Below are 20,293 nucleotides of genomic sequence, written 5' to 3'. Positions count from 1 at the left end.
ACTGGTTCGGTTGAGAGTTTGTTTGTTTTTTCTTTTTTTTTTTTTTGAAATTCATTTCGCGAAGAGTTTTCTTCTCGTGGAACGATACAAACTGTCCAAATTTTAAATTCCATCTTCTGCAAACAACACAGGAATGGTAATATATATATAGAGCAGGTACGATATACCGAAAATGGGACTTCAAAGCTGAGGGGGTGGAAATTCGAGCTTTATAAAAGGCGGAAATGGATCACCGAATTCAATCTTTTAAAATCCTTCCACCATGCGATCTCCTTCTTCGGTGAGTAATGCCTGCTCTTCGGCTATTCGCTTTGATCTCCGGCAATATCTTCGACTCTTATAGACGAATTCCAAACGCCGATTCGTCCGAAAGCAGATCCGAGGATGTAGAAGATATGTGGAGAGTTGATTTTTCGCAAAAAGTGATACAACGAAGGAGAAAATTCTGTACAGGTACGCAAAAAAAAAAAAAAAAATCTCGATCCAAAAGACATTATAAGAAAACGAAAAAAGCTCACCGTTATAGTTAAGGTGCTTATAAAGAAGCGTCGTACACTTCGAAAACGTGGGGATGCAAAACTCGTATACCGCTCAAGCGATCAGAGTGAAACTTGGGCAGTTAATGCCTTATTTTGGCAAAAAGTGAAGCGTCTTTTTACTTTTTCAAAATTTTGAAAAAAAATTTACAGATTGATTATCACTCACGGAAATTGGCCAAATTTTCACAGTTGCACTGAATGGGTCGAACTATCCAAGTATGATGCCACTCGGCGGTGATGAAACATACATTTTGAGCCCAGTCCCATGAGATTTGATGGTGAAATGACGAGATGGCAGCTGATCTGGTTTTCGCTTACGAAGTACACCGAAATCTCATTTCGGCGAAATTTGTTACCGACATTACGCGCATGCCGGTAATGTATGCGTGTAATGTCGGTAAAACATTACCGACAAATGTTGCCTAAATGAAATTTCGGTGTTCTTCGTAATCGAAAACCAGATCAGCTGCCATTTCGTGACTTCACTATCAAATCTCATGGGACTGGTCTCAAAATGTGTGTTTCATCGCCGCCGAGTGGTATCATACCGGATAGTTCGATCCATTCAGTGCAACTGTGAAAATTTGGCCAATTTCTGTGGGTGGTAACCAATCTGTAAATTTTTTTTCCAAATTTCGAAAAAGTAAAAAGACGCTCCACTTTTTGCCAAAACAAGGCATTAATTGCCCAAGTTTCACTCTGATCGCTTGAGCGGTATAGGAGTTTTGCCTCCCCGCGTTTTCGAGGTGTACGACGCTTCTTTATAAGCACCTTAAGCAACCAGCAGCAGAATTTTAGAACGACGCGGTTGAGGTTCAGTTTCGAGCTTAGGTAAACACTATCGCGTGAACGTTGCTCATTAAAGCAGCCAGAGAGTATTCAGAGTGTAATTAGGATGAAAACGGCAAGGCAGAGAGCTCGGCTGCTGCAGCTGCATCGCGTTACGTCAGTGCAGCCTTCGATGGTATATATGAACGGCGGGGATTCGTCAGTTTTGACGGAAGCCCGGAATGCGGTTACCCTCTGCTTTCCCACCCCTCGTTAATTAGCGCCCCAAAACGAGGACCCATCCATTCGCATGTCCTATTTATACAAACCTTGGCTCTTTCAGTGCAGAAAATGGTACTCAGCCACCTGCAACGTAAATTGAGCCAATTTGAGGTGACATTGAATTTTCACCATCATTACTGATGTAGTGGAGCCCGGAATAATGTGTAAATACAAACATTTTTCATTTTACGATGTACCGGGTGTACATTAGGGTGTCGACGAATTTTTGCCGCCTCAACCCCCAAAATCAACTTCAAATAATTAGAAAACAATTACTTAATTTTTTCAGATTTTTACCTCAACTCTAAGATATTTCGGTTTGTGGTCGAAGTTTTTTTTATGGAAATAATATGGGAAAAACTTTTTTTCTCAGTATATATTTTATCGTAAAAGTATTATTGTTCAAAAAATTTTTAATTATGAAATTTTAGTCCTCCTCGTAGTTAAATTTTTTTTTTTTTTTTTAATATTATTACTCATGCAATAACGTACAACATTTTTTCTAAAACCGATCCAAAATTCACGATTTTTCCGCCGTTGTTGAAAATTCAAAATTTTCGAAGCAACAAATTTCGGGATATTTCTTGCGATTTTACATGTGTACGATGGCTAACCGGGATACTTATAATGAAACTTGATGAGATGAAATGAGATTAGGAGAGACTTTTATAGTACCCTTGGGATTTCACGGGACTCCTAAAATATCGCTCGAAAACCGGACTTGAAGGGCAACCGCACCCTCGAATCTCTCGCGAATTAGCATATCGGGGGTGGTGGAAGGTTGACCCAGTAGAAGATGTAAAAAAGGGTTCTCGACCTTAGAGAGTATATGTGGTACCTAACGTTTTTCGGTGTCGTAGGTCAATGATAAAGAACCAAAATTTTACGTTCCGGTTAGGTTAGGTTAGGTTAGAACTGCGAAATAGATATATATTTTTTTTTTTTAACAATAAAATTTTCTAAAGTATAATCAGTACAAAAAATGGGACTAAAAATTATTACAAATCCCTCGACAATACGCACATCAACATACGTGAAATTCAAATTTAGAAAAATGGTAGATTCAATCAGACTCCGTTAATTGTTTTTGTCAGGTGCATCCCAAAATTACTGCAATGATTAATAAACTTTGCACATCCTCAACGGAAAAATTAAGGGGATAATCTCACACATTTTTTCTCTCAGAAATCGATTTCATAAAACATACAGAAAATCAAAGCTACGAGGTTATCCAGTGATTAAGGGTGACGGGCTAATTTTTTTTCAATTTTTTTTTTTTTTCTTACATGTGTTAGAAAAAAATGAATTGCAATTTTCTCGAAACGTTTTTTCCCCCCCCAAAAAAAAAAAAAAAGAAAAAAGAAAGAAAGAAAAACAAACACCGTTTCACCTATAAGTTGATAAACTAAAATTTGTATCTAGTTTTATCCTAAATCACCATGAAAATTATTTAACAATATTTAATCAATTCCTTTCAGAATTTAGTTAAAAAATTTAAAAAGTCTAGCAAATTTTTTTTTAATCGTATTCGCAAGATTCACCATCAAAGACGAAAAAGGAAAATTAATTTCGGTATTACTTTATAGTATCATCTTTCATTTGTAAGAAATTTCAAATTATTAAATAAATTTTTCCATCAATAGCCCCTCAACACCAGATCCACTAGACCAGACAAAACGACTGGTTTGACAATTTAATTTTGAAATTTCTACTCAAACGTTACATTATTTTTTCACTCACGTAATTCGAGAGTGTATTCATCAAACCCAAGAAAGCTTATATCAATATTCACAGTCAAAACTTGTCAAAAAAAATTCTTGACAAAAAAAACCCTTTTATTTTGCTCGTCAGGTTGGTAGACCCCTTAATTTGTCCCGGGTTTGTTACGTATGTGTACATCCCCTGACAATCCTGCCAACACAATAGGTAGGTACCTACCCACGAGGGTGTGACGTCGACGTTGGAGTTTTAAACGCATTTGCAAATCCACGAATGCTGATGTGACGCAGCGGCAACCTGTGGAAATGACGTCTGCATTCCTCATCGCTTATTATACTTACCACACATGCTTTGACGCCGCGGTGCAATTCGCAAAGCTTCGCTACAAACCTCGTCGTGAAACACGCGCGCAAAACTTTACACGCTTCTCTATATATACGTATATATAACGTGACGGAAAATTTTCATCTCGTCAGACTGATTGCGAGGTAACGAAGTCAGTCGTCAAAGTTTAGCTCTCTGTTTTCCCGTTAAGAATTGTTTATACTATTTTATTTTTAGTCATAATTTAATAACCAACGCTTAACTCGGTTACAGAAAATTTTTAAACAAAAAAACGTTCTCTTATCACGAATTTATGCATTTTTTATGCTGGTTTCATCGTTTCATTTTGCGTAGGCATGATTTAGTTAGAAATTCGAATTCGAATTCGAATTTTCTCAAATTTCATAGATTCGTTTTTTACAAAATAGTTAAATCAATTGTTAAACAAATTGAAAAAAGTATTTTTCATTTATATATCTATAATCTCTGTAATCATTGTAATCTTTTGTATAACAATTAAAATTCTGTAATTTTATTTTCCTATTCTTTACTCTTTCGTAATTCTGGCAATATCTGTAATTTTTCCGTAATACTTGAAATCTTTAATCGTTTTATAATCCTCGCAATATTTGCAACTTTTTTAATCCTACTCTAATCTTTACAAACTTTGCAAACTTTTTATAATCCCTATAATCAATCATAGCAATAAATTCGTGATTATTGTGATTTTTTTTTTTTTTTTTTGCATATTAATCAACACCTCGACGATCTTGAATCACATATAATAACAAAAAACGTAGGTTTAATAATCAAATAATTTCAGACAACTTGGCTAAATTTCTACATAAAATGATCGAGATCTCCGTCATGATATAACCGTTCGTAATAAAACCGTGAGAAAATCGACAAATTCACGTTACTTCTATTCCGTTGCTCGAATATTGTCAATAGAATGTTTTTTCATTCCCTTCAATTTTTCTTTTCTCTCCCATTTTCATCCAGTCTCACTCCGAAAAATACTGACTGACACGAACGTCACTCGCCTGCACCACAGATCGACCATACAAGAGCACTCTTTGTTATTATTTTCGCCTCTGACGCGCAAATATGAAGATGAAAAAGAAAAAGAAGAGAAAAAAAAACTGGAAATTATTTTACGAGAAAATTGATCGATTGTGACGGATTCCTTAGCTCTCGCCTAAATGGCTTTTGAAAATACAAGGCATGGCTCCGTCTCGATTATTTTCATCCCCCCCCTCCCACCCCCGAGTCGGCAGCATCGAAACATATTCTATCGAAACGCTTTAGCATCTCCCACAGCCCAGCATCTGGCATTTCCACTAATGGCGCCTCGGGCATAATTAGCCGCTTGAGTAATTAGTGGCAATACACTCGGTGACTCTGCGATGCTTAAAATCCTTCGCTTCAAGCCTCTCGTATATATAATCTCCAAGCAGTTTTCTAAATTAATTCACTTTCTTTTTTTTTCACACCGCTAAATATCTTTCACTCGGTGTATAGATTTTTGTTATTTTGTCTTTTTTTTTTTTTTCTTTTCTCTTTTTATCGAATTTACCTGGTAACGCGTAGAGACTAACGAGGATCAGGATTCGATTTCCGTAAAAAGGACGAGAATTCGCGATGAAAGGGGGAGAAATAAGAAAAAAAAAAAAATAAGAATAAAAAAAACAAACGAACAAACAAACAAACAAACAAACGCTTCCTTACCTCCGTGAACTTCGCAGACTAGAGTAAGATTTGCACCCTCCGCGTAAGCCTCGAGGAGTTTGCTCATGTCGCGTCTCTTCGCATCGTAGATTATCGGCTTCGACGGTGGAACTGAAACAAAAAAAAAAAAACAACGTCATCCGGTTTATTACAGTGATTTTCGAAAATATTATCTAAGCGATTCAAGTATCATTGAAAATAATAATTCATAATACTCCGTTGACGAGAACTGGAAGCTTTTCGCAATCGTCGATGCAAAATTAGAATCATGTCGAGATGTATAAAAAAAAAGAAGAAAAAATGGCAAAAGAAAAATGAAAAAAAAAGAATCACCCATACAAGCATCGGTTTGAGGTTTCCTGGTCCAAATATATATATATATATATATATATAAGGAATCAGAGATTCGAGAAGGTGAAACTTCCGCATATTTTTCGGGACACTGAATTCGAATGAGACAGAGAGAGAGAGAGAGGGAGAGAGAAAAGAGGACAAAAACGATTCGCGGCAAAAAGTAAAAACTTTCCTTTCGGAAATCTTTGGATCAGTTTCCTTAGCGAGACCGCAGCACGTGCGATTTTGAATCGCAAATAGTTTACGTCACAACGTCCATGAGCGTTCGATCTAACCAAGTATCCGCCTCCCTAGAGGCATTCCGAACGTTATAGAATGCACGGAAATATCTCCAGGGCGAATGGATAGGATGCCACTTCCCACCTCCGTGATGCTCGGGATGCTTTCTCCCCTGAGCAACGAGCTGCAAAAGAATTTCTCCAAGAGTCGTCGCCCCCCCCCCCCCCCCCCCCCACAACCCCCAACCGCCAGGATTGTGGTTCGGAAAACTGTGACTTACAACATCGGCATGTAGGTTAGATCGTACGATTTGTTGTTAAAAACTCTAGGATATTCGTTGGAGAATTTTTTCGTTGCAGGTAGAAATTTTTAGTATCTTTAATTAAGGGTCGAGTCGAATAAGAATGGCGAATCTGCCATCAACGATTTTGTGGTGCAGATTTTTTTGAATGTTCTTAACCTGAAAGGAAAACCTTATGCCAAATTATAGTGTTCTACATCGATTCTGAGGGGTCTGGGTGATGAAAAAACATGTTTTTTTTCGATTTTTCCAGTTTTTGAATACCAAGAGATTCCGAAATAGATTTTTTTTTTTAAAGAAAGATTCGATGATTGAAAATTGACTTGAGTATTTAAAAATTGGGAAAAATTCTTTCATAAACATCAAGATGTTTCTGATTTTTTAGAATTTTTTCACATTTTTCGAAGGTCTCTTGATATTCAAAAACTGGAAAAATCGGTGAACACATTTTTTTTTTTTTTTTTTTGGGAAAAAGACCCCGCGCTATCGATTTTTTTTTTTTTTCTCAGGTTGAGAACTTTCGAAAAAATCGGCAGTGAAAAAGGCAGTAAAAATGAAATTTTATCTTCATGTGAAAAATTTTGAAACGAAAATGAAGTGTTTTTTTTTTTCGTTCTTTCTTTTTTTGTTTCCTTCAAATTTCTCTCGGTACGAACAATCTATTCGTAACATATATTCTCCTCCATTTCGAATCACTTGGCAGGGTTTTACTCGAGCGTAGTGAATTCCCTGGCAAAGCGATATCAGGACGACAACTGCAGCACTTTGGGAGTAGCAGCAGCTAACAGTGGAGCAGATAACTGAGGACTCCTCAGGGGGTGAGGGGGTGGGGGTGGATTTTTGATCTTGTTTTCTCGTAGGAATCCCCTCGGGGGTTTGGGTGGCAGCACCGAGCCAACTTCGGATTGCCAGCATGTTTATGGGACTCCACGTGATACACCGGACGCGACGTAGTGGTCCAACAGTCCGGGGAATCTATTTTTCTATTGCTGTAGGTCAAAGCACTATGACTGAATGAAAGGATTCCTCCTTTCCTCCCTCTCCTCACTCACTCAAGCTCCTTGAATTCTTTCGGAGAATCGTCTTTTCCCTGCGTAGGTACGTGTGTGTAGGTATATGTGTACGTGTAAAGTTTTCTAACCACAAAAACCCAAATCCTTGTATCCACATCTTTGACTAGAAGAACTGAACTAGTTTCATCTTCGCTGACTGAAATTGGTCCAGTAGTTGTCAAGAAAAAGAAAAAAAAAAAAAAAAAAAAAAGGAAGAATTTGGAATATATAAAGTCCGAGATGGAGAAGTCGCTTTACTTTCATCCCACCGCTGCCACCAGTGAAATGTTTCCGGCAAGTGAAATTGAATTATACCCAGCTTAGTTCACGGCTCAAGGTAGAATTTAAGCCAAAGCTTATATCTGATAAGGGTAACAGTATTTCAATCAATTATTGAGCTTAATCGCCGAGTCCAATATCACATAGTTTATTCAATAAGGTGACATTGAAGATTACGATATTATGGAAGTATAATATGTTTCGTGCGCTGTGGAATACCAGGCTCAGTCGTAATTTCGAGATTGACTTGGTTAGTTTATTGGAACGGGTAAAAAATTACACAAGTCTGCAAAAAAAGAAAACATTGTATATATATATATATATTAGGGTGGCGGCAAAAAACCGATTGTTTTTTTTTTTTTTTTCTGAGTCTCGTGTGACAAAATGTTAGTTTTTGATGTTTTAAGAGCCCACTCCAAAGGACAGTTCAAAAAACAAAATTTTTTGAGAGGTCGCTCCACATTTTTTAAAACATCAGAAATTGTCAAAAATCGATTTTTTTTTAAATTTTTTACCTCGTTACGGTACAATTTTATAGAGAACAAAAAAAAATAAGTTTTCGAAAGTTTCAATTCAAAATTTTTATTTTGAAAGGTCGCTCATAATTTTTTTTCAATTTTTTAGTGCATTTCTTTAGATCTTTTCGAGCGACCTTTTAATATTTATATCAAAATTTCATACTTTTTTTTCTCTAATTTAGTAAGAAAGAATCGATAACAATACATCACGACATGATTTGAAAATCAAACAAAATACTGAAAATACAATTTTTTCAATTTAATTTTTTGACGATTTATGACATTTAAAAAAATTTGAAGTGACCTCTTAAATTTTTTTTTTTTTCGAGCTGTTCTTTGGAGTGGGCTCTTAAAACATAAAAAACTAACATTTTGTCACACGAGACGAAAAAAAAAATACTCAGTTTTTTTGCGCCACCCTAATATATATATTCTGTTTCGGATGTTTTTGATGAATATTGTGTTTTCGAGTGTTCCGAATCTAAAAATGACTTTCATTTCTCCTCATCAAGTACATTATTCTTTGCAAAAAATGTGCAATGTGTTTGCATAAAAAAAAAATCATAACAGCAATGAAAAAAATCCCAATGGACTGTACAATATTTCTTATAAAATTAAACAAACAATTTCTTCACGAAATTTACTTAACATTCTGTGTTCATTCTTCTTCTCTACGAAACCTTTTCCCGTTTCTTTTTACTCTAATACGTATTAAAAGAAAGTAACAAAATGAGTTTTGCATAAGATTTTTGGAATCAAGAATAGGATACAAGATATTCGAGTTAAACCGGAGTTTCACTCTGAATAAAACTACAAGCAGAAATTTAAAAAGAGAAACCTGACGTGATGGAACTTTTTTTGTATTTTCCCCTGTTTCGGTGACTGAAAATTTATAAGAAACGGTACAAAAAATCTCCTCAGTTTTTTGCTTCCAGACCTGTGTTATTGGAGTACGAAATTGCGCCGAATCGAAAACCATTTCGGACAAAAAAGTTGTACAGCAGGTGGGAGATGGTCTTGCAATGATAATATCATTTCCAGGATATTGTTTCCTGGGCTAACGTTCTCTCTTGTTTCAAATAATCAACATTCCAGTTGCTTTGTGCTCGGTGTAGAAAGGAGAAAACGGTTGGCAGTGGAAACATATTGCTAATAGGATCCAGCCTCCTATATTACCGGAGAATAATGTTGTCAGGTAACGGCATCGCGTTGAGTTCAGTTAAGGAAAACCGCGATTAGCGGGTGATTAGATTCATTTCCTTAGCCCTCGTGTCTGGCAAGGTTTGAACGTGCAAACAACTTGCTAACCGTTCTCTGACCTGACTTAAGGTGCTTATAAAGACCCGGTGCACACCTCGAAAACGCGAGGATGCAAAACTCCTATATCGCTCAAGCGATCAGAGTGAAACTTGGACAGTTAATTCCTTATTTTGGCAAAAAGTGGAGCGTCTTTTTACTTTTTCAAAATTGTGAATAAAATTTTACAGATTGGTTACCACCCACAGAAATTGGCCAAATTTTCACAGTTGCACTGAATGGATCGAACTATCCGGTATGATACCACTCGGCGGTGATGAAACACACATTTTAAGCCCGGTCCCATGAGATTTGATAGTGAAGTGACGAAATGGCAGCTGATCTGATTTTCGGTTACGAAGAACACCGAAATCTTATTTTGGTGACATTTGTCGGTAATTTTTTACCGACATTACACGCATACATTACCGGCATGCGCGTAATGTCGGTAACAAATGTCGCCGAAATGAGATTTCGGTATACTTCGTAAGCGAAAACTAGATCAGCTGCCATTTCGTCACTTCATTATCAAATCTCATGGGACTGGGCTCAAAATGTGTGTTTTATCTCCGCCGAGTGGCATCATACCGGATTGTTCGATCCATTCAGTGAAACTGTGAAAATTTGGCCAATTTCTGTGGGTGGTAACCAATCTGTAAAATTTTTTTCCAAATTTTGAAAAAGTAACAAGACGCTCCACTTTTTGCCAAAATAAGGAATTAACTGCCCAAGTTTCACTCTGATCGCTTGAGCGGTATAGGAGTTTTGCATCCCCGCGTTTTCGAGGTCTACAACGGGTCTTTCTAAGCACCTTAAGCCATGTTGTCCGTCTTCATTGGAGTATTTCAATCTGTTCACGTTATAAGCTAACAAGTATTATTATTTTATAATGTTGTATAATGTTGTAATAATTTTTTATCGCTTGGCCATTGTTGTCGGTGTTAATTGTTGCGGAAATAACTGTCAACAACAAACGATCGATATGAAAGCAAGAGTACCAACGAATATCGAATTTACTTCTCATCTGGAATATGCTGAGCTATAACTTCAGCCAAAGTGCGCTCATCTTCGTCGAGTTTGCATAAATCAAGCGTTGATGCGGTTCAGTCGAAGTTATACTATTACTTGAAAGTTTGAGAGCTCTAACTTCACCGAAAATCTATTAACGTTCATCTCTGGCTTAGGTATACCGTCTTTCCGTAAAGATATGTAAAAATTTTGGGTATAGATAAAAAAAACTTCTTTCTTATTTTTTCTGAATTTCTTACTATTCACGAATTTCGATCAGTTGTAGAAGAAGAATTTCAGCCGCGAATTCGCAATGATTCATTTTTATCGACACAGGATGTTCCGAAGAGTCGACTGATATTTGTTTTTCATCTATACGGTAAAACAAAAATCACTCAGCGCAGAAAATATGATCAATCGCTATTATTTCGCTTTGAATTTTATATCCTTATATATAATTGTGTTCTGCTAAAAGTTACGTCAGAAAATCACGGAATTATGAAGAAAGTTGTATGAAAATCGCATCAAGATACAAATTCCTCAAAGCGTATATACAGTTCGTATATTTTCTTCATTTAACAATATCTCTCTGCCCAGTTGATACCAGGAACTTTTAACGTTGAACAAAACTAATACACTTTTGGATCCGACTTATGTACCGGGTTGCAGAAAGCCTTTGAAATACTGCATATCTTTGGAACTAATTAAGCTGTGTTGTTATTATTCCCGAGTTGCATCCGATGTGGAATTTCAAATTCCCTCGAGAACTATTCTCCTTCTGTTTTTGTTACCGCATTATAGTAGTTAGTTTAAAGACTCGCTGATTTATAATCTTCAGAGATATCACCTCCCCAGAAAAGTTGAATAAAAATATTCTTCCCCGCCTTGCGAGAGAGTTAAAATCAATTGTCACGACTCCCGAGAAGGATACGAAAAGGATATTCGAACAAATTCGCCAAATTTGTCACGAAAACAATTCTACAGAGCCAATCGTCACTCCGTTTGGACTGCAGATCCTCGTCCCGGGTGACCCAGGACTACTACTCGAAGCTTTTCTCGGCCTGGCAGGATCACTTCCAGGCAATGGCCTGATCCGTCCTGAGGAGAGGAGCATCCTCGCGGAAGATCCGGTGACAAATGCTTCTATGCGACTGGCTGCCCTATCTCCCTGACACAAGAGCACCGGTATGATTCACCCGCAGTCCCTTTGGTGCCCTGAGGATTTGCTTCGAGAGGAGAGACGCTCATGCGGGTAAAACGGCGCCCCTCTGCTCCCGCGAAATTGGAAAGGGAATAAAGTATTTTTTGGTATATTTTCGTTTACATCCCCGGTCAATAAAGTATTTTTTGGTATATTTACGTTTACATCCTCGGTCAATAAAGTATTTTTTGGTATATTTTGGTTTACATCCTCGGTCGATAAAGTAGGCACTCATCATCACGAATAATAATTACAGTCTTTATAGAAATTAGTGGAGTCAACAGGGACTAAAAGAGGCCTTTGCCCTATAATAGGTGGGGTTGAAATGATTTCAGGCCCCAATAAAATATCCAAGTTATCACGCTTGGGGGTCAGCGTGGTCCGCCATCTTGGATTAAGGGTACTAAAAATTGTTTTTTTTTTTCAAAATAACTTCTCAACAGTTTATCCTACGATAAAAACGTCTGATACAAATTTGAAAAAGACTCAATTTCCTACATTTTCTTTATGAACGCTTTTTTTAATCTTTTGACGGTAAATTTTGTTAAAATGATAATATTAATAATATTAATAATAGTAACCAATTATTATCTGAAATCGTCAGATCGTTTCATTGAAAGCATGAATAAGTTTTACTATCGTAATAATTTTTACCACTCGTGATTAATCTTGAAAATTTAGAATCCATTAAACGTCAAGGTTTGATATAATTCCGTCTATAGTTATCCTCGTTATGAAAATATTTATCTTGAATTCGTTCGGAGTTTTTAACTCACAGAAAAATCGTTATTCGATTCAACGGTGTGTTATTCTCGACAGACAATTTAAATACTCGATATCGTTTTCAGGCTATGGTCTCTTCGTAGCCGTGGGATCGTATCCCACCGCTGCCACCAGTATTACATTCACGATACACAATTTAAATCCTCGGGCGATTTTTTTTCCCGAAATACAACTGCACCTGCCAGTCCTTGGATGGAAGGTTGATTGTATTTTTAATCAATTGGGATTCACGTTTTCCAACATTCTTACGATATAGTTTCTGTATTTTTAGTAATAAACCGATTCACGTTTTGTAGTAAATTTTTTTCCCTTTAGCCAATTCGACAGCTTGTTCCGACGATTTCGATTACTTTTTCCGGCTAAATTACCGAAACCCTTCACTCGTGAAAATTTTCAAAAATTTCTCTCTATCGAAAAAAAATTCAAACTACCTTAAAAATTATCAATTCAATATTCCGGACACAATTGTCACCAAAGTTTCATCTCGACATATAATTCGGTTTCCAGAAATTTGATTTTCATTTGAAACGTACAGGAATTTCTTAGCAAAAGAGGAGGAAATTTTTGAAATGAAAAAATTCTACGATTTCACAGAGTGAAAAATAAGGAAGGAAAAAAAAACAAATATCCACAAAGCGATGCGGGATTCAACGGTATGAATTATATAATCCTCACAGCGAATCGCTGAGCAAAGGAATAAGGAATCGATTGGATAGAATATAGTTTCGAATGTAGAAACTTCGGCAATAAATCTGTCGGCACGTTTCAGCGCCTGTGGCACATAACGAAAATATTATATAGATATAAACGTAGAGAAGGAAGGAACCTCCTAATTCGACCTCGTAAATACTTTTATGAAGCAATAATTACGCCCGTGACAAAAAAACTTTATTCGCAAAGTTTTAGCGTGAATAAATCTCCCACATAATATCGTCGCATAGTTAGTTATAGCATAAACTTGTACTCGTTGTTACACGCGCATAACATTACAGAAAGACTTGTGCTTTGGCCCATGGGACCCAAGAATTGTTGTAAAGTTTAAACGGTGTAGCAGGTAGGTATCTGCAAAACTGGTGACAATAAATTTTCCACGAATTAAACAACAACAAAGCTAAAAAGAATTCCGGAGTGTTTATTCAAGTGGGGGTGAAAGATAGCTCACAAGGGAAACGGCAAAACGGTATCTCGAGAAATTGTAAAAGCTATACCTGCGTCTGATAACACTTCGTCAACAAGGGAAAATAAGCATCATTGAAATTAATAGTTTTCTTCCCAAGTTTGCGATAATTCTTACTTAGTTAATCATCGTTAAATACACGGATAATTAATTTCTCCTCATAACATCATGACGGAGAAGTAAAGATAATATTATTCCGATATATTCTTTACTCTAGTTTTCTTCTTTCCATCGAAACGAAGATCCGACTTTGGCAAAAGGTAGGAGAAGTTTAATTGAAAATAAATATGAAAGTAGGTAGGTAGGTGGAAGGGTCTGGTTTGCTGTTTCGAAAATATGTATCAGCTGTTTACATTGCAAAGTGAAAAATAATTTGGTTCAGGTCGTAAATTCGAGAGCTCGCAGACAGGCAAGTATATATACATAATATCTATATATATATATACATATATAGCAGTACGATTTTCCGACGTTATGAAATACATATAGATATATATATATATAAGGCGAAAGATATACGCGATGTGACCTGGAAATTAATTTGATGAAGTGTGTGGCCAAATTTACTTTATACTTCCATTAATTCAAAACAAACGTTGTTTCCTCCCTGCGGTATGGCCAACTCCGTAACTGGGATAAAAATAATTGAACTTTCGTGTCATCCCATAGGATCGAGGAAGACTCATCGCCTCCGTCACGGAAATTCGCAGAAAAGTTTACGTCGTTATGAAAATTGGAAAAAATTTAATAAAAGTTGGAAAAACCTGAATGGTGTTGATTCCAAGGTTGAGAAAATAAGATTCGAGTTTTCCGAGGTAAAAATGATATCAGAAAATCTCTTCACATGATGATAAGAAACGAGAGGAAAACAAAAGAAATTTTTCTTTTTTTTTACAAAATCGTGAATTCAAAAATACGTTCGGAAATGAATTTTGCAAAATTTTATGACTGCTTTATTATTGTAGTTACACCGAGATCGCTGGGATAAAGTTGAAAACAAACTTTCAGTAACGAGTCTCAGGTGCAGCGATGCAACATTCTCTCAAGATGGCGCATTTTCTGTCACATAAGAAGCGAGTGTGATGGTTATACTCGGCGAATATCTGAAATGGTTGTTATCTGTGTAACACATTTGCACTTTATATCTGGATATAAAAGGACATAAAAAGATACGCAAAGGCGCGGGTTTATTTCACGACTTTTTTACCAGACTTAAGAAGCCAATAACGTCTAAACTACCTAAGATAACCGGACGTTTCCGAAGGAAGAAGAAGAAAAAAAAAAAACAACATCTTGTTTGTTCTCCGTAACGCTACGACTGCACTTCCAGTATTCAAAGTGTTCACTGACATGTAATCGATAAAATTTTGATCAATTTTCGTTTGTTTTACAGCCTCTTTTTTATAATTTAAATTCAATAAGTCTCGTGTGCAAGATGAATTCTGCTTGCGCTTGTACAATTTCATTAAATTTTGATTCAATTTCTCAACTTTATTAAGAAGATTCGGTAAATTTTTCAATATATTGTATCACTCGACTTTTTACACTGATGTTTATGTAAAATCAATCAAGCGTATACCTTTTTCATGTATTTCTATTCTTAGAACAGAAGATACAATGTTTTTACACGAAATATTTCATCTACGGTTGGAAAGAAAAGATCCATTCAACTTTTTTGGGGAAATTTCGAGTGTCTTTTGGACTATTTTCTCAAATTATCTCCCAAAATTGATGTAATTATCGTTTTTAGGAAAGAATTTAAAGTATACTTTTGTGCGGAAATTTTGATAAAAGAAAAGAGAAAAATTTAACCACACTATAAAGAACATGTCCTAAAGTTGGGGTCATTTGTGCTTTTTGAAAAGAAAACACAGTAGCCGTTTATTGAAATAATTTTTATCGATGCATGAAGAATACTTGGACCCAATTTATTCAATGAAATTCCAGAACTGATTTGATGCCTTTCATTAAACGTGTACCAAAATTGATATAATTTTTGGTTTTAGAAAAAAAGACTCCATGACCCTTCATTTCAAAAGTTTTGACACATGGATAAATAATATTCGGATCACACTTAATTGATAAAATTCCAAGACTGTTTCGGTGAATTTTTCTGAACACGTTGTCAATAATTGACTTCATATCTCTTTTCAAAAGAGAAGGCATAAAATACCGTTAATGAGTAGACGTTGATGTGTGTTTAAAAAAAAAATCGTTTACGCTTGATTGACGAAATTTGAACAATAATTTAAATCATGTCCTGAAACATGTTTTAAAATTGATGTCATTTTTGGTTTCAGAAAAAAAAAAAAAAAAAAAAAGAAAGAAAAGAAAAACACCGTAAAGTTGGTAAAAATTCTAATCTACGAAGAAAGCAAAATTTTATTACAAAAATCTAGCCTTTCGAGACATTTCGATTTTGTTCATTTTTCGGAAAAAGTTTTATCGTAAGAACTGACGTCAGTGGAGCGTGAATGATCAGATCTAAATTGAGATTTGGGTCCTGCACGTCGGAAAGGCAGGAGTTTAACGCCTGACTTACAATAATCATCCAAGAGGTTCCTGGCAGCGGGTCAATTCAAACGGTCGAATACGCATGTACGTCCGAAAGCCGGTTGGGTAGGTACCCACATACCTCCACCCCCGCTTCCACCCCCGCCCCCGCCTCGGGCGAGGAGACGATAGCCAAGGAGTAATGGAATATCCCCGAAATTTAGGCCCCAGGAACCAGAGCCGGGCATTGGGAATGTCCGCTTTCCTATCTGCGGCGGCAGAAGCCTTCGAAATGGTCGAGAAATGGGACAGAAATGGGGATACTCGGATTTAATGCTGGTTTACGTTCGAGACGCGTACCGCCGCAATGTTCTTACTGAGGTGAAATAATCGACTCAAGCTTCGGGCCATCGGTGATTCGCCAAAGATGGCGAAAGGTCCTTCTGGCTGGTTCTGCCTCGAAATCACGCCATTATGGTGCTGCGAGAAAAGAACCTAAAGTCTTCCCCCCTTTCGTGGTTTGGTAAGCCTCCAATCTGGAACGGCCATATTGGTGCCAAATTCCGAGAATTAGAGAACCTTCATAAAGCATAATCGATTCAGTGAACTATTTACAAGGAAACTGTCCCAGATGGATGTCACCGATTCTATTTCTTTTTTAGTATGTTATAGTAGACCAAAAACTAAGCGACACGTGTTTTTTTTTATCCGCCAATAAAGGCTCTAAGGGGGTGACACCACCCTCCAATAAAACTGGAAAAGTATTTTCGTAACGAGAAATGAAAAATGTAATTTTTCCAATTAAAAAAACAAAGAAAAAACTGGAGGGTGGTTTCACCCCCTTAAAGTGTTTAATGGCAGATAAAACCAAAAGGTTTTGTTCAGTTTTTGATCTACTACAACATATTACAAAAGATATTAAATCGTAGAGATCGACCTGAGATACTATCCTTGATCAAGATGCAAAAATCCCTTGTAAGCTTCTGAAACGTCGTCGTACATCCTAGTTTCATTCACGAGCATCCGAATCCCGTCTGATTTTCTGATAAGTGTGTAAAAAAATTCATTCTCAATGCTAGAAAGGATGTTTTCATAACTTGTCTCTGGATTGAAAAATGGGCTGCGAATGTCAGGATATGATTGGAACCAAGGCACAGATGACATTTGACGAATGGACGTGAGAGCAAAGAAAAAAAAAAAAAAAAGTGTGTGCCTCTTCTAATTTCGAGACGCTAGAAACAAAGTGGCACTGGATAACTGGCACGACTAGATTTACAGTGGCTATCCATTTTCACCGTTCCACGAGAAATGGGACAGTGATTGATACACCTTGGGTACAAGAGAGAAAGAGAAAGAGAAAGGAAAACAAAATTCAGAGAAATAAATATCGCGGACATATTTGTTATAAATATATGAACATATATATATACTAACACACACACGAACACACACTTCTTGGGAGACATTTTTACACTATACCAACGTGCAGAACAATATCTCAAAAGAAAACTGTTCTCTTCTCGTATATTGTCTCGCACCAGAGTTCCCGAGAATCTCACTGGCTGTACAGTTTTCCTTTTCTTCTCTCTTTTCTGTCACTCTTTTCATAAGGACGAGGTCAGACGTTGAGGTCACATTGGGCGTCACCTAAAGTCAGATGTACGGTTTGCAGAAAAATTGGCCAACACCTTTCGTTCACTATTGATGAGTTTGATGGGTCAACTTATTAGTTTCCAAGTTGACTTCGATGTGTCAGGAATAGATAATCACTGATATTGGAAAAGAATTCATAGAACTGATATCGTTAGGATGGAATTAATCAAACGCCTCATTGTTTAAGCCGTCAAATATTTATTCCTGGTGGTGATAGGCTTACGAAATTTTTTTCAAGTCCATAATTAACGTACGTACCGTGAAATTCCACGAAGTCTGATGAGGTATTGGATAAATTTCTAATTACGATGTCACGAGAGCTTCTAATTTTTGTTCCAAAATTTCAGCGATATGAAATTCTTTGAAATTATTCCTGCGAGTATAATAAATTCCGGGAGCGAATACCGGATGAAAAATGAACTAAAACGAGCCTGTGGCTGTTCCTGGCTCTCTAATACGCGATAGAAAAATGTGATCTTTCGCTGCTAAGCAAACAGAATGGTCATTCATTAGCGACAAAGGAAGGGAGGATTTCTTGCGGTGACTGCAATCAAAACATTAAAGCTCTTCTCTCCCTTTCTTTTCATTTTCCTTCCACCTCATCCCGCGCTGTTTTTCCTTCTTCCATTCCTTTGTGTGGGCTTGATTTTTTCGCGCGAGTCAACGATTCCTCCGGACGAAACGTTTCCAGTCCTCGTTTTAAGCCTTTCAATCCTCCGTATTTCTCCTCTTTCTTTATTCCCCAGAATGGTGGTGTATAGGCATTGTCGATCATCGGGTGCGTGAGTTGTTTTTTCTTTCTTTCTTTTTTTCTTCTTTTCTTTTCTCTCCTCTTTTTCTTTTCCCACAGAAAGTAAGCAAACCGGAATAAGTCGTACGAGGTTCGCAAATCGTCGGCCAAAGTCTCTTCGGACTTTTATATATCAACCAGTAAATCAACTCCCACTCGCTTGAATGTCTCACTTTACTCACGATCAATAATAGTAGCAGCTGATGAGAAGGATCAGGAAACCAAGCCAAGGAAAGAGCTTCTCCTTCCAAGCTTTATTCTTTCAAACACTTCTCTTGGACACGGTCTCTTTCCCATCCAACCTTCATCCGTTCCTTAAGGTGCTTATAAAGACCCGTTGTAAACCTCGAAAACGCGGGGATGCAAAACTCCTATACCGCTTAAGCAATTAGAGTGAAACTTGGACAGTTAATTCCTGATTTTGGCAAAAAGTGGAGCGTCTTTTTACTCTTTCAAAATTGGGAAAAAAATTTTACAGATTCGTTACCACTCACAGAAATTGGCCAAATTTTCACAGTTACACTGAATCGATCGAACTATCCGGTATGATGCCACTCGGCGGTGATGAAACACACATTTTGAGCCCAGTCCCATGAGATTTGATGGTGAAATGACGAAATGGCAGCTGATCTGGTTTTCGATTACGAAGTACACCGAAATCTTATTTTGGCGACATTTGTTACCGACATTACGCGCATGCCGGTAATGTATGCGTGTAATGTCGGTAAGAAATTACCGACAAAAGTCACCAAAATGAGATTTCGGTGTTCTTCGTAATCGAAAACCAGATCAGCTGCCATTTCGTTACTTCACCATCAAATCTCATGGGACTGGGCTCAAAATGTGTGTTTTATCACCGCCGAGTGGCATTATACCAGATAGTTCGATCCATTCAGTGCAACTGTGAAAATTTGGCCAATTTCTGTGGGTGGTAACCAATCTATAAAAATTTTTTTTCAAATTTTGAATAAGTAAAAAGACGCTCCACTTTTTGCCAAAATAAGGCATTAACTGCCCAAGTTTCACTCTGATCGCTTAAGCGGTATAGGAGTTTTGCATCCCCGCGTTTTCGAGGTGTACAACGGGTCTTTATAAGCACCTTAAATACTTTCCTTATTTAGTCGCAAAATGCATAAAAAGTCGTAACAAATGTCTTCGAGATTCCTAGGCTGTGATGATTTTCCCTAACGTGCCTTACTCGATCAACGTAAGTATCTTTGGAAATGTACTCGTGTTTTTGAATCTGGTGATTGATATAAAAAAATGACTAAATTGCACATCTGAACAGATGCCTGTGACTATAAAGTTGGCGGTAGATTTGCAAAGAGAAAAACAGATGAAGAGAGAGAGAGAGAGAGAGAGAGAAGTAAGGGCAGACGGTGGAGGTCAGAGGTTATATTTTCTATGTTGAACACGTGAGAGATAGAATTCTCTGTTGTCGTCAAAACGGCGGAAAGTCGTTGGAGTCGCGACGCTTTTAACACCCTCAGCGAAACATCAAGGCATCCATGACGTCCATGACCACGTAGTCGACGTATAGTGTACAACCATAACGCGTCCAGGGCACCTACTCTTTTGGTTGGTACGTGTTTACGGCCAGTTTTGCACCCTCAAAGAGTCCAGCTCCAGAGTTTATATGTATACGAAGGTCCTTTATCCTCGTCCCAACTGAAAACCCGGTGTGAATTACACGCAAGTCGTCGCGAATATCTAATATCGTCGAGAAGTCGTTTTTTCTTCAAATGAATCCTTGGAATCGGATTTCACGTAGGCCTGTTTTCCTTCGTTCGAAAATAAGGATAAAATTAC

The 20,293-nt window shown here is 37.1% G+C and overlaps 1 protein-coding gene across 3 annotated transcripts in view; it reads right to left on the bottom strand.

Annotated features, from left to right (window-relative positions):
• Window positions 1-20,293, bottom strand: part of LOC124414078 (hemicentin-1-like) — a 169,466-nt gene that overhangs the window by 77,764 nt on the left and 71,409 nt on the right. For all 3 annotated transcript variants that reach the window (XM_046894981.1, XM_046894978.1, XM_046894979.1), the window contains exon 4: window positions 5,361-5,471. In XM_046894981.1, the coding sequence (XP_046750937.1) occupies window positions 5,361-5,471 (111 nt within the window). The remainder of the gene's footprint in view (window positions 1-5,360; window positions 5,472-20,293) is intronic.

This window comes from Diprion similis, chromosome 13 (genome assembly GCF_021155765.1).
Source record: "Diprion similis isolate iyDipSimi1 chromosome 13, iyDipSimi1.1, whole genome shotgun sequence".
Classification (NCBI taxonomy): domain Eukaryota; kingdom Metazoa; phylum Arthropoda; class Insecta; order Hymenoptera; family Diprionidae; genus Diprion; species Diprion similis.
Note: the sequence above shows the minus strand (reverse complement) of the source record. Positions and strands in the feature narration are given on the sequence as shown.